At 43.4% G+C, this 23665-nt stretch overlaps 1 protein-coding gene across 11 annotated transcripts in view; it reads right to left on the bottom strand.

Annotated features, from left to right (window-relative positions):
• CDC42BPB (CDC42 binding protein kinase beta) overlaps positions 1–23665 on the bottom strand; it is a 162822-nt gene that overhangs the window by 37517 nt on the left and 101640 nt on the right. For 4 of the 11 annotated variants that reach the window (XM_084838161.1, XM_084838171.1, XM_084838179.1 and 1 more), the window contains 10 exons: positions 22712–22959; positions 22450–22555; positions 21023–21147; positions 19144–19249; positions 16275–16423; positions 13699–13793; positions 13541–13620; positions 5315–5365; positions 3992–4081; positions 188–286 (listed from right to left, as the gene is read on the bottom strand). In XM_084838161.1, the coding sequence (XP_084694287.1) occupies positions 188–286; positions 3992–4081; positions 5315–5365; positions 13541–13620; positions 13699–13793; positions 16275–16423; positions 19144–19249; positions 21023–21147; positions 22450–22555; positions 22712–22959 (1149 nt within the window). The remainder of the gene's footprint in view (positions 1–187; positions 287–3991; positions 4082–5314; positions 5366–13540; positions 13621–13698; positions 13794–16274; positions 16424–19143; positions 19250–21022; positions 21148–22449; positions 22556–22711; positions 22960–23665) is intronic. The other 7 variants (XM_084838205.1, XM_084838214.1, XM_084838225.1 and 4 more) reach the window with 3 other exon arrangements.

The following is a 23665-nucleotide window of genomic DNA, read 5'->3' as shown; positions in this document are numbered from 1 at the left end:
CAGGGAAAGGGTAGCAAACCAAATGGGGTTCACACAGCGTGGACATTTAAACACTGGCATGAGTACAGAAAGAAACATGCTGTGAAGAGAGAAAATCTTTTCTTGTGGATTGATGACTGTAACATACATTTATAAGGGCTCCCCAAAGCAGTTTAGTCTGGGTAGTAAAAGAACAGCAGCTGCTTACTTCTTGTTGCTGCTGCTGTTGCTCTGCACTCGCAACAGACGTCGATGGCGAGACCTCTGCCTTGGGACCTTGTGCCTCCTGCTCACTAACAGAATTTGTCTGCAGAGTGGGGGGAAAGACAGCAAGCAAGTTAGCTTCCAACAACAGTACTCAAGTAGTTGCGCATGAGCAAGGTCAGCTGAGGCAAAACTGTCTGTCTGCTCAGAAGATGTAGAGAGCACAAATCTGCACCAGGCAACATTGAGCTAGTTAACACTGATGCTCTAAAAGCAATCCCCCCAAAGCAACAGTTCAATTGTACAAATGGAACTGGTTGCTGCTGAAAACCCAAAGATGGTGAGGTGTCTGAGATTACGGTAAAGTCCTTAATGGCTGGCTTCCAAAGACTCTTTGAAGGTTACTTCAAATTGACTGGAGGCACAGACAAAATGAAGCCAGATCTGCTTGGCAAGTGATGTCCATAAAGCAGTTTGTGTGCGTGCGTGTGCATGTCCTTAAGGAATGAAATGTTTTTTGGGGGGGGGGGGCACACAACAATTACGTAATTTGCTTTTCTGAACTCCTTTCTAGTTTAAGAATTAGAATTCTGTTAGGTAATTCACTTCACTTCACTTCTCTCTCTCTCTCGCACACGCGTGTACGCACGCACACACACACACAGTATCTTTGTGAAATAATATACTTGAATTTTGATTCAAATTATAAATAGCAAAATATAGGCATTCACATGCACAGAGTTAAGGGGTATTAGGTCGCCTTTTGGGCATCAGAAAACAGGGCTTTAGAAAAATGTGAATATTGTTAACAAAATGAAATTACATAGTTTGGAGTTCTGAAATACTGCACACACAGAACTGGCCTGGGATAATACACTGTTAGAGAAATAAAGTCTTAGGAAGTAGATATTCTACATGCACTGCCCATATGCTGTTCATTTTATACAAAGGTTCAATAGAACTAGTATGATCAGTTTGATTCTTTGATACTATGTAGGCTAAGTCAGGCGGCTGTCAATGGTGTAAAATGCTCCACAAAAGCATATAGCACCTTTAATATACTTTACAACTGAAAGAGCAAGAATGCTGCTTTAAAAGGTCCACTGTTCATCCTGCAAGGAATATGCTTCTTTAAAATTTTTGTCAAAATTACAAGTGGAACTTTTCCAGTTGGGGAGGGGAACAACACTTCCTTCTGACAGTGTTTTATTGAATCAATTCAGATATTATGCCAAACCATGGTTTGAGCTACCAGCAAGTAGATCAGGCAAACCAGAGTTTAGAGCTGCTTGGCTGCTTTTGTTTTTCATCCCATCAACATTCAGTTCACACCCATCTTCATGGTACACAGCCTCTAGAGATGAAGTGATGGCTATAGCTATAGTTTGTCCACTGAATTATCAGGCTAAACCATAGTTATTTGAAATTTAAAAACTACACCTTAATCTAAAATGAAACTGATTCCAGGGCAGTGTACATAAAAACCTCAATTATCAATATAATATTAAGACAACAATAAAAATCAAATCCAAAAACTGAGAGGTGATAAAAACTATGCAACCAGCTAAAAATAATACAATAAATTCAAAATCACTGGGCAAATGAAAACTTTTTGATTTGGTGCAGGAAAGCATATAATGTCAGTTCCAGTTGTACCTCCCTTGGGAGGGCATTCCAGAGATGGGGTGCCAATGCCAAAAAGGCCCTCTTCTTTGTGGATGCCTAACGCACCTCTCCTATTGGTAGAATTTGGAGAAGGGACCCATCTGACAATATTAATGCACAGGCAGGTTGTTATGAGAGGAGGCACCTGTTTAGGTACATGGATCCCAATCCGTTTAGGACTTTAAAGGTAAGCACCAACATCTTGAATTGGGCTTGGAAGTAAATAGGCAGCCAATGTAGTTCTCTCAGAATTCGTATAACTTGACTCCACCTAGATAATCACTCAGAATTCTAGCCATCAAATTCTGCACTAGTTGAAGCTTCCAAACCATCTTCAGGGACAGCTCCACATATGGCGCATTACAGAAATTCAACCTGGAGGTTACCAGGGAATGGATTAATGTAGCCAGGCTCTCTCTGTCCAGAAAAGGCTGCAGCTGGCAAACCAGCCAAAGCTGGTAAAAGGAATCCTAAGCCACCAGGGCCACCTGTGTCTCTAGCGACAATGTTGGATCAAGGTGCACCAACAAACTGCACACCAGCTCCTTCAGGAGGAGTGCAACACCATCCAGAATAGTCAGTACAACCCATGGTTTGCAAGTCCAATTCAAACAACGGCTTCTGATTCCCATTTGCCAGCTGATTGCAAACCCTGATTTGTGAATTTGGACATCATGCCAAGCCAGTTAACCTTCCGTTACCTTAATTTGACATGAAGTCTGAATCAAGTCTTCTTCACCTGCCTGTGCTGATAGTCTCCATTACAGCCAAAGGGGCCCAATATGCATGGAGGGTAATGGTCATTAATGATGGCTATATATTACCTCCAGCATCAGAGGCAGAATGCCTCTCAATACCAATCTCTGGGAAACACTGGCATGGCTAGCATCTGGTTGGCCACTCTGGGAACAGAATGCTGGACTAGACAGGCCTCTGGTCTGATTCAGCAGTGCTCTTCTTGTGTTTTATTACAATCAAGGGAACAACCTATTTGAAACTTCTAAAACTTGGCAGTTTCTGCAGTTATGCAATTTCCTTGATAGAGCTACAGCCTTTTCTTTAAAAAAAAGTTAAATTTCAGCTAGTGGTATAATGATGATGATGATCATGTGTATTAATTAGGGAAGTCAAGTTAATTAAAATGTTTACTGATGCATAATCTGTCTTTTAACCAATTAATTAAATTTAAAATAAATCTGCACATTACCAAAACCTTAATATCTCTGTCACTGAGCATACTGGAAGAAGTGAGCAACAACAATTAGACATAAGCCATCATTTATTATTAGAAGGAAAGAGCACCTTTTTTCTGTTACTACAACACATTAGAGCCAAAACAATCTCAAATATAAAGAAGCATGGCCTTAACTTTTAACTTACTTATTAAAATTTCCCCTGACTTATTAAAAGTGGAGACCATAAATTAATCAAACAGTGCAATTCTATACATGTTTATTCAGAAATAAGTTCCATAATGTTTGACAAGGCTTAATACCTACTAAGTGTTTAGGACTGCAGCCAAAATCTTGGATGTGCAGAGTAATGCTGTGACAAAGTAGCTCTCTTTTGAGTGAACAGTACTGACTCCATTTTGAGACACAGTTAATAAGCCAGACAACTTCAACCCCAGCTTCAGCAAAGGTGAGAGAAAGGCACAGGAATGGGGCTGAGAGTGATCACGTAAGACTAGATCAAGCAATACATCTAGTCTTATGTGATCAAACAATACATTCTTAAAATGCATTCCCCAAAGGCAGGGGTAAAAACTGAGCAAAACATGATTGTACTCAGCTTCACCAAGAATTCAGCTAACTTCCTCATCAAGGCATAACTCTGTGAAGGCTGGAACATCTCCAATGGGTATAAATATTAACAAGTCCATTTGCTCAGGTAATTCTCCCAAACCAGCTCGTGCATTTGAATCTCTGTAAACCTCAGTAAATGCGCCATTGTGGTATTATCCTCATTAACAGTGTCTGAGTGTGGATCTCTTTGGGTGGGAATCGCCTTCTTAGCCATAGATGCTTTACTTGTCAATGTCTAAAGATTCCTTATAAGCAGATGTGTGGGTCTCATTGGAATGTGTGTGGGTTCATACACGGGTCTTGCAAGAGCACGTTACGTAACAGTTAGGTGTATTTACTTGGAAGGAAACTCCACCATGTTGGAAAGCATGCTTAGGACTGCAGCCATAGCTAACCAGTCTGAAGCTTACAAGCCCAGGTAGTTGCAGCTATAAGAAATGGAAATAATTGCATATCATTTACTGATGGAAACTTGTACTCACTACGGCTAAAAACAAAAACAAACCGCACAAGGTGGTTACAGTTGCAATTAGCATGTTAAAACAGAAGCAGATTGGAGGGAAAAACCACAGCACTATTTTATTTTATTCTCAGGACATCACAATTGAATTACAAGCACCAAGTTCAGCTTGACAAGATTGATGCTACTAACTTTGCATCAAGTTATATAAACCCCATGGGGTAAGTTGGTACTCAAGCATTTTACTTTGAGAGAATTCACTGAACAGAACACACACAAAAATCAGAACAAAATTTGTTCTAGATAAATATGAGCTTACAAAATCTTGCTAGCTTAGTCCCACCATATTTTCTCCTTTCTTTTCCTCCTTTGTTCAAGGGGACAGCACAAGTTAAAGTCACTGTAGAATTTATTATTCAATTTATTATTTATTTAAAATTACTTATAGGTTGTCTTTAAGGTAGAACTCTTTATTTTGCCTTTCTACTCAGCAGCCCCCAAAGCAGCTCATAATAAATAAAAACAATAAATTTCAAATTAAATCAAACTTTCAAATCTATTTTTTTAAAGCAACAGGAACAATCAACCAACTAACAAATTCTTGGTAAAACAATCCTGTTTTAAGATGGTACCCAACAAATACTTCCAGAGAGAACAGTGCCACCACAGAAAAAAAAAGCCTTGTCTCTGTAGGCTAACAAACCTGGAATAGGGCTTCAGAAAAGGATCTTACAAATTTAGTGCGGACCACACATGCCACAATATGCAAGGCCTCCCAAGCTGCAAGACTTGACTGGATCCAGCAGCATTCAACTGTAGCAACACTATCAGTAAGGAATTTTTACAGTTGAATGGACCATCAGATGTACAGACAGTTGCTAGATGAGTGAAATTAAGGCTTGCAGACCCTGGTCAGTGTAAACTACACCAGCAATTTGGTTTCCTGAAATGCAGTGCAGACCTGCCCAAAGAATGTAAAATTCAGTTTCTGTGCCATATAAAATGTATGTTACTTGATCAGTTTACAAAAGGATTCTTAAAAAATACATTAAGCTAGTTCTATTTAGTTGGTTAATCTTCAGTATCATTAGAAAAACAACACATGTATAAAGGAAGCTTTTAAAACGCCACTAGTTTAGGAAGGTAATTCTACACATACTAATCACAGATTAGTGAGGTAAAGTGATCAACATAAACTTACTTCTTCCCAAAAGGCTAGGAGAGAAGATGCAGACAAGGAAGAAACGGAGTCCTTGTTGTAACAGATATGAGAGGATAAAAAAGATCACTTTTTACCCAACATACCATCAGAAGATTCATTTGCAAACTAGCTAGATAAGTTAGTATTTTGGTGACTACAAAGACAAGATTCTTCTGATTCTCTCAAATTGTGTTACAAAAGTTAAAAATTCCTGATAATACACCAAAAAAGCATTTGCCATTAAATACGGCAAATTAAATATAGCCAGCAAAAGATACCAGCGATAACAGCAGCTCTGACCCATCAAGTGGCCTTGGGGAAAGTTACCATCATTCAACCTCATTTTTCCATTGTAATACCAAAATACTGATCAATCTTTGGGGCTATTGTGAGATCAAATGAGGTAAGGAACTTTAAAAAGAAAAGAATGACTGCAATACATATAATAAACATTTCCTGCAGATATATGTAATGAAGACTGATATTGGATCTTCATTAAAAATTCAACTTTCACCAAAAGGACTTTTAAATCTAATGCAGCAAAGATCTTTTTACTTAAAGCTGTAGATAATACCCAGGACTTGGCAGCAATTTTTGTTTGTTTTCCATTTAGTTTGTTTTCAAAAAGGCTGCAGAGTGGGTGGAGAGTAGCATACAGCGCATCCTTCTGCAACAGCAATAAACCAGCACCCACATTCTATGAGAAACAAGCAGTACAAGTCTCTGCTTTATTCATTTAGACTACAGCCAATTTGTCTTTTCCTTGGCAACCAGCAAGCAGTTTGAAAAGGAAACAAGGAAAGCCAAGAAGTCACAAAGAAATGCTGTGTGCAAATGGTGCATGGGCATATCCAACAAGAAGAATAAATCTTCATATGCATTATTCTCACATATAATCTTTTTTATCGTTAATGGAAATCAACGTTAATGGAACGTTAATGGAAATCAAGATGCTTATCTAGACACGACTAATTATATATGTCACTTTACTATGTTTCCCTCAAGGGAAGTATGACATGTTTGCAAAGTGCCCACTCATCTGCAAGTGGAATCTCATAAATATATCAGATAGGATGTGTGTCACATCCCAGCTCAAATAAAAACCCATACCAATTTGTTCTAACCATTCTCCTGAAGACTCAAGTTGGGGCCCACAATTTCATATGCAACCACTGCAAATATAGCAAGCAAACAACAAGGGATGAGTATTGCACCTTGCCCTGCTTGTGTCCTTTCCTGGCATCTGGCTTGCAAATACTGGATTACATGATCCCTTAGTCTGATCCAACAAGGCAATTTTTAACATTCTTTCTTCATTTGTTTTGAAGGTGATGGCCTATCCAATCCTATCTCCAACCAACAGATGAATTTCCATTCCAAATTTAGGGTCATATTCTAAGTCAGCGGTCCCCAAACTTTTTGGCACCAGGGTCCGGTTTCATGGAAGACCATTTTTCCACGGACCAGGGGGATGGTTAAATGTAAGTGCACTATATTTATTCTGTACTTTATTTCTATTATTATTACTACCCCCCCCCAAATCCCCTCGGGAGGGAACCTACCTGGCAGTGGCTGGTCTGGGTTCGTCCGCTGCTGTCTAGCTGCTGCACCCGGACTGCGGACGCAAATGGCGTCCGGCATAGCCGACACCATTTGCGTCCCTGTTCTTCAAGTAATAGGCTACATAAATCTTTACAAAGCCTATTACTGCAAAGGACAGGGACGCAAATGGCGCCCGCTATGCCATTTGCGCCCTTGTTCTTTGCAGTAATAGGCTATGTAAAGATTTACATAGCCTATTACTTGAAGAACAGGGACACTCGCCCACCGCTCACCTCCTGCTGTACGGCCCGGTTCCTAACAGGCCACAGACTGCTACCGGTCCACGGCCCGGGGGTTGGGGACCTCTGTTCTAAGTGACACAAAAACACAAGACATTGATGATGTCAGGGTGGACACTGAGCCCACAGAATCCCAGAGTAGTTCTGATTCTGAGCTGGAGCAGCTGCTCATGGGAGAGGAGCGCGCTCATCCCTCCCAGGGCCAATAGCTGGCAGAGATTCCTCCCGCCGGCATTCCTGACATAGATAGCGGTCCCGGGAGTGAGAGTGCGCAGGAAGTGGGCTTGCTGGATGCGCGACGCCGACGCAGGGAGCGGCGCCAAATGGAGGGCGCGGAAAGGAGGCATAGTGCCCGGTTGGCGCGCAAGCAACGGTTGCGCCCAGAGGAGCCAAGGGAAAAGGGGAGGGACTCTCCCTAGCCCATAAGTTCAGGGTCTGCAAGTGATTCTCCTTCAAACGGGGACCAACTGTTCTAACTCAGGGCATAGGTACTCTGCTGCTCATAGCTAGTCGCTGATAGTAGAGTTGTTAAGCTGTAAAAGGAATAAAGCTTTGAAAAGAATCCCTTTGTCTGTGTCTGGACTTGGCTACTGGATTAGACTGAAAGAGGCCGCCAAGGGGCTCCTGACAGCTTGGTCCCCGTTCATCTCTCTCTCTCTCTCTTCTCCTACTGCCGTATGGAGGGTGCCGGGGACCCGGTGGTGCAAGCTCTGGCGCAAGAGAACCAGATGCGCCGTGATCAAATGGCTCAACTGACGGCTGCCGTGCAGAATCTACAAGCTGCGGTTCAACCCCCTCCACCTCTGATTCCCCCCTGCCGCAAGTGCCCGGTGGCTTTGCCAGAGAAGTTTTCTGGTGAGAAAGGACTTTTTCAGATTTTCAGGGCCCAATCGGAGTTGTACATGCGCCTTCGACCTGAGGATTTCCAGACGGAACAGGTTTGTGTGGGTTTCATCATTAACCTACTTTCAGGCATGGCAGCTAAATGGGCTTCGGGGCTCCTGCGCGCTAATGACCCCCTGCTGGGAGACTATCAAGGTTTCATGACAGCGATGGCCCGTTTATTCGGTGACCCCCTGCGTGCGCAGATGGCTTCTCAGGAGATTCGCCGCCTCAGGCAGGGCAAGGACTCAGTTTCCAGCTACGTGACAACTTTTCGCTTGCTGATGCAGGATTTACAGTGGAATGATGCCCCTGCGGTGGGGGTGGAGGAGACCCCGATGCAGCTGGGACCTACACGAGCCCCACTGCCGCCAGAGGAGCTTGCACGCCGGTGAGCTGAGCACCGATGTTTTCGATGTGGAAAGCTGGGACATTTCGTCAAGACCTGCCGCGTTAGACCCGCAGCTCCTCTGCCTCCCCCTCCTCTCCTTCCCCCTCCTCCTCCTCCTCGTCCCCAGGCCTGACTAGACTGCCCCCCAAGCTTGTTGGGGGCCTCCAGTGTGGGGGTGCCTTCCCCACCCCCCCAACCCTCCCATCTGCTGTTGCATGTTCACCTACGCTCCTCCCAGTGGGGTGGGGTGGAGGCCCTAGCTTTAGTGGACTCGGGGACTACGACCAGTTTCATGGATGAAACCTTCGCCCTTTTCCACAAGATTTCTACCCTGCCCCTTCCTGCCCCCTTGGCAGTGGAGACCATCGATGGGCGTCCTCTCTCTTCGGGCACGGTGACCCATATTACAGTTCCACTCACTCTGCGCACCCAGTCCCATGTTGAGCAGATTCAGTTTCACTTGGCCAAGGTTCCCCTATACCCACTCATGCTGGGTGTTTCCTGGCTCTCTAAGCACAACCCTCAGACTTCTTGGAGACTTCAGCAAGTGGAGTTTGCGTCTCCCTACTGCTGGCAGCATTGCCTCCCGGAGGAGGTGCCAGTCCCAGCCCAGGCCTTAACTCTTTCCTCCCCCTCCTCATCTGTTTCTGGCAGTCCTTCAGTTACCGTCATCCTCCCAGAGAAGTATGCGGCTTTTCGGGATGTGTTCAACAAGAAGGAGGCTGACCAGTTTCCCCCGCACCGCCATTAACCTCATTCCGGGGGCAACCATCCCCGCTGGCCGGCTGTATTCGATGTCGGAGCTGGAACTTCGAGCTCTGTGTGAGTTTCTGGATAAAAATCTCAAACGTGGCTTCATTCGCCCTTCCTCCTCCCTCGCCTGCACTCCTACCACGTTTGTGCGCAAGAAATCTGGAGAACTCCGCCCGGTGCACGATTTCAGAAATTTAAATTCGGTCTCCATCCCTGATAAGTACCCCCTCCCGCTCATACCTGAGATACTGGAGCGCCTGGGGCGAGCCAAGATTTTCACAAAGTTGGACCTGCGTGGCGCCTACAATCTCATTCGCATCTGGGAGAGGGATGAGTGGAAGACCTCTTTCGGTGCCCAGTACGGAGTGTATGAATACCTAGTGATGCCGTTTGGGCTCGCCTGAGGCCCCCCCCCCCACGTTTTCACGTTTTATGAATGCCATCTTCCGGGACTATTTGGACACTTTCCTCATTCTGTATCTCGATGATTTACTTATATTTTCTGAGGACCCCCACGCCCATCAGCTTCATGTCTCCACCGTCCTCCAGCGCCTCCGCGAGAACCGTCTTTATGCCAAGCTGGAGAAATGTGCGTTTGATCTAACCTCTTTGGACTTTCTTGGCTACATTATCTCACCTGACGGTATCAGGATGGATCCTGCAAAGGTCCAGGCTGTCCTCTCCTGGCAGGCTCCATCCACCAAGAAGGACTTGCAACGTTTTCTGGGCTTTGCTAATTTTTACAGAAAGTTCCTGCCCAGCTTTGCTCAGTTGACTTCTCCTCTCACAGACCTCCTTAAGTGCAAGAAATCTCCTTTTCATTGGATGGCATCGGCCCAACAGGCTTTTGAGGAACTTAAGAGGCTTTTTAGTTCCGAGCCGATCCTGTTACATCCCAACCCCAGGAAGCCTTCTGTAGTGCAAACTGATGCCTCTGACTTTGCGGTGGGGGCGGTGCTCTTTCAGCCAGATCGGGAGGGCGGCAGGTTGCAACCCTGCGCCTACCACTCCAGGAAGCTGAACATGTCTGAGAGGAATTATACCATCTGGGAGAAGGAACTGTTGGCCATCAAGTCCGCTTTGGAGACCTGGCGTCATCTTCTGGAGGAGGCACAGCACTCAGTTGAAGTTAGAACCGACCATCGCAACCTGGAACATCTTCAGACAGCCCGTGCCTTAAACCAGCAGCAGATTAGGTGGTTGCTTTTTTTTTCTCGGTTCCACCTTAAGATTTGCCATGTGAAGGCCTCCAACAACCTACAAGTGGATGCTCTTTCTCATAAGCCTGATCTCCAGCCAGGGGATGAGGAAAATCCCCCCCCTCTGATTCTTTCCCCCCAAAGCCTGGCGGCAGTTGCGGTGCCTCATTCTTGGGAGGAGCTCCTTCACTCTGCACAGGCTCAGGATGCTTTTGTTTGCACAAAAGTGGAGGAATTGGGGCTAGCCTCTGCCCCCCCCCCACTCTACCCCCTTCTCTTTGCGAGGTGGCCTGCTTTACCATTCCGGCCGGGTCTATGTGCCTTCTAGACCCCTCCGCGAGAAGGTCCTCCATCAGTGCCACGACTCCCCCACAGCTGGGCATTTTGGCGTCGCCAAGACCCTGCATGGAGTGATGAGGGATTTTTGGTGGCCTCTTGTGTGTCGGGACGTCAAGACCTATGTCGCCTCCTACCCAACCTGCCAGCGGGCAAAGGCCCCCTCAGGCAAGCCCACAGGCTTGCTTCACCCACTGCCTACCCCTTCAGGGCCTTGGAAACTGCTCTCCCTTGACTTCATCGCTGACTTGCCTCGCTCACATGGTAAGACCACTATTCTGCTGGTGGTGGATTTATTTTCTAAGATGGCCCATTTCATCCCCTGCTCGGGGTTGCCCACAGCCAGGGAGACGGCAGAGCTGTTCTTGGCGCATGTTTTCCGGCTCCACGGATGGCCCGAGGGTCTCATTTCGGATAGGGGGCCCAATTCACTGCCCATTTCTGGAGGGAGCTACTTGGTTGCTCCATGTGACACTCTGTCTTTCCTCCGCCCACCATCCACAGACAGACAGTCAGACCGAGCGCACCAATGCGACTCTGGAGCAATATTTGCACTGTTATGTCAGTTACCAGCAAGATGACTGGTTTTCCTTGCTGCCTCTCGCAGAATTTGCTTATAACAATGCCTGCCATGCTTCCACCCACCAAACTCCATTTTTTGCCAATTTTGGTTACCACCCCAAGGCTTTCCCGTCCACCCTAGCTCCCTCTTCAGTGCCGGCGGCCCATGACTTTTTAGAGGAGTTGAGAGTGGTACACCACCTCTTACGGGACTCCCTCGAGCAAGCCAAGACAGCCTACAAGGCCTCTGTGGACTGACGGAACCAGCCGGGTCCGTCTCTGCAACTGGGGGACTGGGTTTGGTTGTCCACCCAATACCTCCCCTCTCACTCGCCCACAAGGAAGCTCGCGCCTCGCCACACGGGGCCTTTCCAGATTATGGCCCAGATTAACCCTGGTGCTTTTCGCCTGGCTCTCCCCCACTCCATGAAGATCCATCCTATTTTTCATTGGTCCTTGCTGTCCCCCCTGGTTTCTGGTGACCCTCATCGCTCAGTCAGCTCCCCCCCGCCGCCAGTGCTGGTGGAGAGGGAGGAGGAGTTTGAGGTCGTGGAGATTCTGGACTCCCACCTTTCTCGCGGCCACCTGCAATATCTGGTGGACTGGAAGGGGTACAGGCCTGATGAGCAATCCTGGGAACCCGTGAAAAATGTGCATGCTCTGTTGCTGCTGAGGCGCTTCCACCAGCTGTACCCCCAACAAACCCAGGGCCCCAGGGGAGGAGCACGAGGGGGGCCTCATGGGAGTGGGGATGATGTCAGGGTGGACACTGAGCCCATAGAATCCCAGAGTAGTTCTAATTCTGAGGTGGAGCAGCTGCTCGTGGGAGAGGCGCACGCTCATCCCTCCCAAGGCCAACAGCTGGCAGAGATTCCTCCCGCCGGCATTCCTGACATAGATAGCGGTCCTGGGAGTGAGAGAGTGCGGGAAGAGGGCTTGCTGGACACGCGACGCCGACGCAGGGAGCGGTGCCAAATGGAGGGCGCGGAAAGGAGGCGTTGTGCCCTGTTGGCGCGCAAGCAACGGTTGCGCCCAGAGGATCCAAGGGAAAAGGGGAGGGACTTTTCCTAGCCCATAAGTTCAGGGTCTACAAGTGATTCTCCTTCAAATGGGGACCAACTGTTCCAACTCAGGGCATAGGTACTCTGCTGCTCATAGCTAGTCTCTGACAGTAGAGTTGTTAAGTTGTAAAAGGAATAAAGCTTTGAAAAGAATCCCTTTGTCTGTGTCTGGACTTGGCTTCTGGATTAGACTGAAAGAGGCCACCAAGGGGCTCCTGACAGATGAGCACAGCTTACATTCAGTGTCCTTAAGTGTGTTTTTTGGGAAACAAAATCAGAGCTCATTAGTTTAAGTGGATGACTTTACCAAGCATGAATTATACTACTTTTTTTCAAGATCTAGCTTCTAATCTTCAGTCACATAGCTAGAAGCTGAAGAAATTACCTCTTTCTCCTGTTAGCAAAACTTGGCAATTGGGGTTTGCCTGTCTACTTGGTTAGTGTAGCTTCAGGGGTGTGTTTGTAGTTTTCTTTGCCCCTAATCCCTCCTTTGTTACTTTAACACTGTCTTGTGTCCCTTTCCCAATGAAGGAAGAAATTATGGGATGGAGTATAGGTTAGAAGATACTCTGTGTGCATACGAAGAGAGAAAGATAAGGGAGGCCAGAGGAACAGGCAAAGGTGAGTTCTCCCTTTCTCTAGTCTTAGTGGGAAATAGTTTGGCAGAGGATAGTATAAGGAGGATTTAGAAGAATCACGTTTTAAAAAAACAGCTGAAGGGAAGTAAAGTGAACAGAGGCTAAATGAGCATAGGAAGTTTGATAATGGGAGAAGAGAGCCAGATATCGACCACAGAAAAGGAAGAATTTAACTTAATCCTAGTGAAAAAAACTTTCTGTCTTCCCTTTCTTATTCTTCATTTGTTCCCTGTCATGATCTTTTTTAAAAAACTGGGCTACCAGTGTGAATGGTGCTATATAGTACAATGAAAAGGGGGAGGTCCCTGCCTCAAGGATCTTTCAATATAAATTGTTTTGGGATAGGAATCCTTTTGTTTATTATCTGTTATTACCTGTCCTGTTACCTTAGGATAAGCGAGACAAGTCAGAAATAGATCATTTTTCAAATGTGCTCAGTAAGTACAATGCTTGCTATGTACAGATTCCTCATGCTTCACACTCATTTGTTACATTCCAATTCACTGTGCATTTCCTCTGTGTAGCATATGGCAAATGTTTGTAACCACACACACTAATACTCACTCTGAAAGTCAGGTCATGTGCAAGAGGCGAGGTATTGAAGTACTCAAAAATGGAATCTTGGAAGTCTGAAAGTTTGAGACCTGGAAAAGGGAAAATACAATTAACTAAAACGTATAATAATTCTGCTAATTTAAGTTATATGTTGTCTAAATTATTACCTGCATCAGTCCTGTATTTTTCCTCTAGCTTCTTCTTTAAAGCTTCAACTTCTTCCAAGAGTTCTCGATTTTTTGCTTCAGATTCCTTTAATTTGCTAAATGGTGAAATGGAAACTTTGAAACATTTGGAATGCAAGAGAACAAAATACTATGTCTTTGTTTTTTCTTCAGTGGCTCTTCACAATCCATTTCAATTTTTGCAGCTCTTCACCCTTATCATGGAAGATAAGACTATGAATGGCTACTAGTCATGATGACTATATATTTTACCTACAGTATCAGAGGCGCTATGCCTCTCAGTACCAGTCTCTGGGAAACACAGGTGGGAGGAGGGCGCTGTTGCACTCATGTCTTGCTTCTAATAGGCATCTGGTTGGCCATTGCAGGAAGAGAACGCTAGACTAGATCCAGCAAGGCTCTACTTATGTTCTTATCTTCCAGCTATCTCAGGGATACCCAGGCCTTCAGATTAATTATATTCCAGAGTTGTAACTAGCTGAAGTTTTGCTCTTTTTCTCTGAGGATACATAGCAAGTCCTAATTTACTCAAAGGCTGCAGTCCTGCATCCACTAATTTTTCATCTATAAGGCTAGCATACAAATACATACATATAGAATTGCAGCTCATGAAACTTATCTTCTCAAGGCGAATTAACCCTCTGTCATTTCCCGCCCCCAACAGATGACAAAAAGATAACCAAAAAACTCTAGCCTCAAGCTGCCTGGCTCTATTTATCGTCATTATATATTCAAATACCATTTCATGCAGCTTAGTCTCGTGGGTTATATACTGAAAGAACACATAATTTGCATGCAGAAGGTTCCAGGTTCAACCTCTAGCTTCTCCTGTTACTAAGCGGATCAGGCAGCACCCTGGGAGAGCTACTGTCAGTCAGAGTAGACACCTTGATGGGCTAGATGGACAACCATGTTAATACTAAATAATATGGCTAATTTTAAATTGGTTTTAGAATTAAATTGATTGTATGAACTTCTTATATTGGTATACAGCTGTATGTTTTATGTTGTACGTCGCTTTGGGAAGAGTGCAGCCTTGAAAGGCAGTTAAGAAATGCTTTTAACAAGAATAACGTGCTGTGTGTATTTTTCAAATTTTCCATGTTCAGAGAAGAAGTTCAGAGAACCCCTTAGGTGGGTTAGAAAGTCATACCCAAATAAATGTTAGTTATCAGTGGAAATATTTTGATCATTTCATGTTAATATAAACCAATCACCGTCTGATTGATTTATATTATTTATATTATTTATTTATTAAATTTCATTTCTATATCGCCCAATAGCCGAGGCTCTCTGGGCGGTTCACAAAAATTAAAACCAAAGAGCACACAATAAAACAATACAAAATATATAAAACATTAAAACCACAGTAAGTAATACAACCAGAATAAAACCAGAATAAAACCTAGCAGCAGTGCAGGGATTTAAAATACAGATTTAAAACAGCAAAGCTAAAAGTCTAAAGAGCTAAAATGCTAAAATGCCAAAATGCCTGGGAATTAACATGTTATCATGTTATCTGATGTCACCAAAATATACCGAGGGCAGAGATCCTTCAGGGCTTCACAAAAATAAGGACAGGCCAAGTAACCCTTCCCCCATTCCTTCCCTCTCCAAAAAAACAAAACGCTAACCCAAATGCTCTAGCCTCAGGCTGCCAGGAGTGGACTGCCTTGGCTCCAGTGGCTAGTGTACTACCTAAGGCTATCACTGGGAAGAAATAGGCTATCGGTCTTGTCACCTCTTCTCCTATGTCTTTCACCATCTTGATTCTGTCCCTCTTCCACCGGGAACTGGGAAGAGGGCTGTTCCCTATCCAGAGAAGCAGCCACATTGGGGGTAGGCGGTGATGGAGGAGATTGTATGAGAGTCAGGGGCAGGGAAGAATCAAATGAGATGGGTTCCCTGCTTCCCCCCACACCATGAGCATCTACAACTACATATTATACACACACACCCCGAAGGCTGGTACAGACATAAATCCTTGATCTCTTAATCACAGGTAAGAGATGAGAAGCAGGCCATGGGATTATATGCTTCATTCCCTCAGCCCCTCCCATTCCCCTGTCCTTATGCCAATGGCTTTAACAATGGTTAAAGGTTATGTCTCTACAAGTGATCAACTATAATCAATGCTTACCCACTTTCAGGGTGCTGAGAGAAGGGCAGGGAGAATTTACACTGGATGAGGAAGAAGCCCACAACTCTGCAGTCTGCTTTCCATTTTGGGTTATGTTTGCACCAGACTTGGTCAGGATCTCAAGGGCTATATAGGTGCATCCAAGAGTTTCAGCATTGCCAGAAGAACTTTTAATCTTTTCTTCTTTGACTTATATGGCATATCTCAACTGTGTTTTAAGCTTTCCTTAGTTTCAAAACAAGTATGCCATATGGCTCTTAGGCTCCCCCGAATATATTAATATTTTCAAACACTTCAAAGCATGCATTAAAAACACAATTACATAAAAATGGACTCTTCCAGAAAGCTGCATGTTGTACTTTACTTCTCCAATAGAAAACCAATGGGAAAGAGGCGAAAGGAAGATCTCAAACATTACCTTTCAAAGGACAGGTTGGCATCTTTAACTTTCCTTAATTCTTCCTGCACTAGCTGCTTGGCACGTATTTCAGCATCGAGAGCAGACTGCAATTCCAGCCTTGCTGACATATCCAACTTCTGACTACGCCGTACTTTCCAGAGTGGATCCTATTGCAGTAAGCAGTTGTTAATACCACTAAAGAATTTATTACATGTTTAAATATTAAAGCTATGGAAAAGCTTCACTTGAATTCATCATCAAAATGGTGGTGGTATCTTAAAAGTGGAATGTATTCAAGGGAAGAACAACTGTAATTAAATGCATTCCAACTTAAAAACTAAAAAAATGTAGCAGACAGTGCAATCCTATACTTGACTTCAATGGGACTTACTCCCTGGTAGGTGTGTATAGGACTACAGCGTGAAAAACACAAACTGGGCAATGCTACACTGAAAGCAAAAGTTGACCAAAAAATGCCCAGAAGATGCACTGACCATGTTACTACCCTTTAGGGTTCTTGGTAGGTTGGCAGGCAGGGTGTGAATACAAAAACAAATAAAGCCAGGAGAAATTTAAAAAGGAATTTGAGATTAAATATATTTCGAAGAGGCAATTACTGAATTGATAACTTGCCAAAATCCTTCATTGTGTCATTATCTGCTTTCCTTTGTAAATAGACAAATAACCACTTTCCCCTTCTAGCCTTGCATTTGCCACTTTTTTCATATTCTAATCTTTTAATACAGGCTAGACTGTCATGTTGGAGGTTCCAAACAGTAAATGAGGCAGTAAGCAAAGGCCCTGTCCTAAGATCATATTAGGAAGGAAACTAGTTTTGAGACTCACCCTTCCCTTGAATTCTGGCAGGAGAAGCAATTGCTCTCCCAGTTCAGCGATGACAACCAGTATGTTAAGAGGGGAGATGGGACCGGCAAGGGAACAACTGGTTAAGCCAACAACCCCTTTCCTGTGAAGGACTGCTTCCCCTTGCTGTAGATTGCCAAGGCAAGTGCACATTCCCAATAGGGACTTCTAAGCAGGAATCCCATGCTAGATACCATCCCATTGGACCAATTCTTGCCTTTCTTCAAGTATTAGTTGTACAACATCCGATGACTCATTTTCATTCTTTCAAATGTAAACTGCTTAGAGATTTTGCTATATTAATCCTTATATAAGTACTAACACTAAATACACAAATAGTTAACACCCCCTGATCCTTCTGAAAGGATCCCAAATATGATATCAAGACAAAAACAAACAATATGAAAAGCTAGTAATTATATAATAGCCTATCAATAAAAATTCAATCTCTAATAGGAACAAGTCAAGTATAGGGGTGATCAGTTACAGTTCACAAACATAAATCAAGTGAGGGAGTGCATAGAGGGCTCCTATTGAGATGGTCAGCCCATCTCAAAAAGGACATTTTAGCATTAGAGAAAGAGCAGAGAAGGGCAACCAAAATGAGCAAGAGGCTGGAGCACCTTTTCTATGAAGAAAGACTACACAATCTGGGACATTTTAGTCTAGAAAAACAGATTACTAAAGAGGTGGGGGGAACATGATACAAGCTTATAAAATTATGGATGGTGTTGAGAAAGCAGAAGTTTTTCTTAATTTCTCATAATGCTAGAAACAAAGGACCATCTATGGCAGGCAATTCTGGACAGGTAAAAGGAAGCAATTTTTCACACTGCACACCATTCATTTGTGGAGCTTTCAGCAAGAAGTAGTGATGTGGGTTTTCTGGAAAATTTGGAATATGCCAATAAGGTTAATTTGCATCAGAAAATTTTTTGATGCCCCTGAGAGTGATCTAATTTGGATCTAATCATTTAAATTGTGTTTAGTAAACAACAAAGCTTTAAAATGTTCCCCATGTTAAGTTTTTTGTCTCAATAAACCAAACATTTTACCTTATTTATTTATTTATTTAGTACATTTATATTCCACGTTTTTTCCTTCTTAAGGAACCAAAGGCGGAGTACATATTCCTCCTCCTCTCCATTTTATCCTTACAACAACAACCCTGTGAGGTAGGTTGGTCTGAGAGTCTGTGACTGACCTAAAATCACCCAGTGAGCTTCCATGGCTGAGTGGGGACCAGAACCCCGATCTCCCGACTCCCAGTCTAACACTCTAGCTACTACAGCCCACTTGCTTTAATTCTGAGGGGAAAAAATTAAAGCAAATTAACATATTTTAAATGTTACATTATGTAGAAAGAAGTATTGGAATACTTAGCAAGACAATAACATGTTCTTCCTTTATATTGATTATGTTTAAGAAAACACACACAAAGGTACTGAAAAAAAGAATATGATACACTGACAACCACTCATCTACAATTTTGAAACTGCTAAGCTCGCCTAATATTGTATTTGCAACTGGCATCTATTCATTGTTATTAATGCACTTATGAAACGGAAATTTTTCCATGGAAAAATAAAGCATTGGAAAAGTTTCAATTGAAAACTTTTCACCCCACATCACTGGCTACAAAATATGGTCCCAACTGCTAGCTTAGATTACTTTGAGAGGGGGATTCGACAAATCCATGGATGAGTCTGTCAATGGATACTGATCGTGATAGCTCTAGGTACAAAGACAGTGTGCCACTGAATACCAGATGATAGAAAGCAACAAAAGGAGAGGACTATTGCCTCCACACACTGCTTGTGGGATTCCCATAGACATCTGGTTGGCCATTGTGGGCTGATCCAGTAAGGCTCTTGTGTTCTTATGGAGAGGGTGGGTTTTTTTGCCTTTCCATTTTCAACAGAGCTCATACACAAGTGATACATGAACCCCAAAATGAAGCATCAGGGGCACCTCAAATTGGAATCCTTTCCAATTAATCAATTGGTTCGATTGCTATGCTCACCAATGTTCTTGATCCCAGACTGGAGCTTCTCAAAGATTCAAGCTCTTCTGTCATCTTAGAAGCTAAAGCCTGAAGATAGCCACGTGCATCTTTTTCATCACTCACCCTAGTGTACAATCATAGAAGTCCTTTACATAGCTTGATACTTGCAAACCTTCATACACATTCAATAACATGCTATTACAGCTCCCAAAATGCTTTTCTTCTATGATGCCCCAGGATCAATCCACTAACTTGGTTTGTGCATAATGCCAATTCATGGGTTACACAACCCATGAATTGGCAAGGCTATGCAGGAGCAAGAGAGCACAATGCCTCCCGCCGCTTCCACTTTGCATATGCTTTGCTAAACAACCCAGAAACACCCCATTCCTGGGTTGCTAGTCATGACATCTAAACCTGGCATTCTGGGTTGTTGAGGGTTAAAGAACCTGGAGTATTGAGCCAACAACAAACTATGGATTCAACCTCTGGGTTGTTTAAACCTCAACACCCCGGGGTTGGTGGGTTCAGACGTCAAGACTGGGTTGTTCAGCAAAGTGGATTCAAAGCAGAAGTGGCAAGAGCATGGGAAGCAGCAGGCTCACTCATTCGCGTTCAGCCCCAACTATCCATGGGCTGCTGTTTCATCCGAACTGGACCGCTGTATCTATTTGTTGAAAACGGTTACCCCAATTTGGTGGGCCTTTTCAGAATAATAATTTTCAAGCAGAATAAGTGCAATTATCACCAATTTCATTGTGTGGGATCCAATCATCAACTTTCAACATTATTTGACTTATAATCTGCTTATAAGCTCTTATAACATATTACAAGCTTAATACGTAAGCCCAGAGTAGTTTACATATGGATAACAGGCAGTGTTCCGTTCAGGCAGTTTACAAAGCCAGATTTGCTAAGCTTCAACAGCAGAAGTGCATCACGTGATTTCAGACAATTCTGACATTTTCCCACATGGTAGTGCTTCTGCTGTGGGGATATTAACATTTTAGCAATACCCAAGCTGTATAATTTGTTGCCAGGAAAAAGGGCAAGTTTTGAGCTAACCTGTGAATTCCTGTTCGCTGTGTTTCTGGGGTGAAGAATTCTTATCTGGTGAGAGTGGCTCTTACTTCACAGGTAGGGTTATGAAGACCACCAGTAAGGGGAGGGGCGTCCCCTGCACTTCCTAGGCCGTAATGAGAACCGGGACACGGCCCTAAGCAATCATAAAATAATCTGCAGGAGTCAAGCTGAGCCAAGACCCTGCTGTTTACCAGGCAGGACCAGTATGGGAGCTCAGGTGGAAACATCTTCCCTTGATGTTCTCCTTCATGCGACCCGGGTTGTCAACCAACAGGAGGAGTACTCCCATCAGACAAGACTTCTCCACCATGGAACCACAGGAGAATATGATTGCCCTCCTCAGTGTGACTATTAAGATTGTGTGGAATGGGGTTATAGGAGCATTATGAACTCCTACTGAAATGGGCTGTGCTGTTGTGGTGACAACCCCCTCCCCTTATGCCAGTGTCATGATGCAATTTTAAAAAAACAAATCTTTGAAGGTTCTACACTGCCTCATGATATAGGTCTGGCACAGGAGCTTTCAGATAGACTTTAAAAAAAACCCTGGATGAACATCCTGGTTACAACCTTTTCAGTTCATATTAAGTAATTTTTTAACGTATGACCTAGACATCCTCACTTTAGTGAAATCAACTGAAAGCTCAGGTATTGGTAATAAAACCAGGGGGGACAGTACACAATTAATATTTGCGGCTGTGTGTGATTTGTGAAGTGTATCATCTTCAAGATGACACATTTCAGTTCTCTGGAAATTTGCTTTTGCTAATACATCTCCAATGTATTTTTCAAAGGATCCCCAAATAGCACATACCACTGAATAATTTCTGCAATCTGAGCTTCCCAGTGGGCAACAGATTCCTTCTTTGCCGCCAAATCCTGAAGTTCATCCTCTAGCTGCCTGTTTTGTGATGTAAGTTTATCCACAAAGGAACAAAGCTGCAACGACAGAATTAGTGGGTTTCACAACTGTAATTTAATGCATCTTCCAGGCCCATGCACAGCCCTTCCCCACTTGTAACATTTCAGGCCATTTTCCAAGCAGCTGAATTAAGGAGAGCCCTGCGGGTGACAAAGTGCATATACAAGCAGGACTTCAGAAAAAGGATCATTAAACCATTTCTGTTTTGATCACTGTTTGTGATCAAACAAACAGATCAAAATCATCTGTTTTGATTCACCCAGGTTTCTAGCTTCCATCTGGGACAGTTAGAATAATGTCTCATTAAAACTATTACATAGTTTTAATAAATACTTGTAGCCTTCCTTGAATCTGATTTTGGAGTGGGGCAATAGAAGACTCTAAATAAATCTGAATATGCATACAATGACTGGTTCACATGTAATGATAAGCCTGATTGCACCTGTTCGCTTAACGTGATTTGCAACCTGGGAACCCTGGTTTGACTCTCCCCACAACAAGCCAGCGTCATAAGTGGTGATGCAGCTGAATTTCATAATTCATTGGCTCACTGGTCAAAACTTGTGGGCTTGTCATGCTCACCTTTGTAGTGAGCTTGAACTGCTGCCTTACAAATTCGTTACTAATTTTAGAATAGATCGAAAGCTTTGGAGCATGTGCAGTCTATAATCTAAATTACAGCATTTCTGCTCTTGCGCTGAGTTTGTTGGATTAACATCCTTAACACCAGCCTGGGTCCTCCAGCAAGGCAATTGGCTTGAATCTTCTGTTTTCACTGCCATGGCTCTGGCTCCATGATGAGGACTTGGCAGCACCATTCATCTCTCCTCCACACTGAACTAATCAGCGATGGCAAGTAAAAATACATAGAAAGGCCACATGAAAACAATAAATCAGGAAAGGGTACATAATGTGGTGGCACATTACATGATTCCAAATTACAGCTCCCAAGATGCAGTTTGATATTGTGCATGTGCAAAAACTTGTATACACAGAACGAGTTCTCGAATTAAAGGAGAACTCTTCTCTGAGGTTACATGAATAAAATTATTACCTTCCAAGGAAATAACAAACTCATTTGGGGTAAGTTCAGCCATTACTAGTCATAAGCCATGGTTTGTTGTTGGTTTATGACTCTGGGGAGAGATAAGGCAAAAGTCTCGGTTGGCACATCATGGTAAACAAACCATGGATGGATGACCAGTGGTTTGTTCAGCTGCTCCTGCTTGTAACAGAAACCCTGACTTATCATTACATGAGAACCAGGCCTATATCTGATGAAAAAGTAACTCTACTTCATCTTAAGTTATGTAAATTACCTTTTCATTTTCACTTGTAATTTTCTTGTTATCTTCAAAGAGCATGGTTCTCTCACGCTCATATTTCTCTTTCAGAGTTCCCACTGCTTCCTCCATCTCACTGTGTCTATCAGTGAAATAAGATCACGTAAATGCCATTTCACAGAAGTACAGACTATTGTTATCTTTTGAGAGAGTTGGGTGCATAACTGTTACTTAAGTTTTTGGATTCCACATACTTAAAAAAAAAACTTCCAAGAAAGCATTTGTACACAGAACTTACTTCTCTCGTTTTGCCTTATCCAATTTATCTTTTAACATCATGATCTCTTTCTGCAGTGCTAGCTGATGGCTTTCTAAATCGTGCACTTCCTTTTTTACATTTTTTACTTCTAAGACATGGGATGCTTCTCGCCTGACCAGCTCCTCTTCATAAAACAAGATTTTCTTCTCAAGCTCTGACTTCATCTTGGCCAGCTCCTGCTGATGCTCCTGCATGGCCATTCCTGCAGCACGTCCCCCCTGCTTTACCTGTAGAAGAACAAAAATGGACAGAAAATAAAATAAAACACAAGTCAGTGACCTGGTTTGCACATCACAGTGGCAAATTCATTGGTTATTTAACCCACGATTTGCAGGGACGTGTGCCACACACGAGCTGCTTCCAGTTTTCACAAACAACCTATGAGCACCTTGTTTGTAAGTTATTAGTGTGATGTCCGAACCCATATGCACTGGGTTGTTTATGGGTTAAAAAACAAGGAGTTAACTTATGATTTATTATTAGGTTAATTCTGGGTTGTTTAACCAATAAACAACTCAGAGCATCTGGGTTTGGATGTCATCCTATCAACTTACAAACAGGATGTTCATAGGTTGCTTACGCAAATGGGAATTGATTCGCGTGTAGCACACACCCTGGCAAAATGTGGGTTAATTAACCCATAATTTGTTGCCATGATGTGCGAACTGTCCCACCAAGATAATATTAGAAACATACAAATTAGCGTATTTTATTTACCTAGTACCAGAATTGCTGACCATGGCCTATAAGCACAAATTGCTTGGTTTTTATATAGCTGAAAGAATGCCCCCTTCCCTTTTTGTCCCATTGTAATCTCTCTAAGAGCCATGAACTGAGAGCCGACTCAGACATACAGAAAACACGTTGTATAGTCCAGCCAGAGCTGTACCATACTGGATTGCAAGTGGGGGAGCTGCATATTTGAAACCTCTT

Source organism: Heloderma suspectum, chromosome 1, assembly GCF_057233095.1.
Source record: "Heloderma suspectum isolate Gila_16-S chromosome 1, 16-S_ref, whole genome shotgun sequence".
NCBI classification, from domain to species: domain Eukaryota; kingdom Metazoa; phylum Chordata; class Lepidosauria; order Squamata; family Helodermatidae; genus Heloderma; species Heloderma suspectum.
This window is presented reverse-complemented; position numbering and strand designations above follow the sequence as displayed.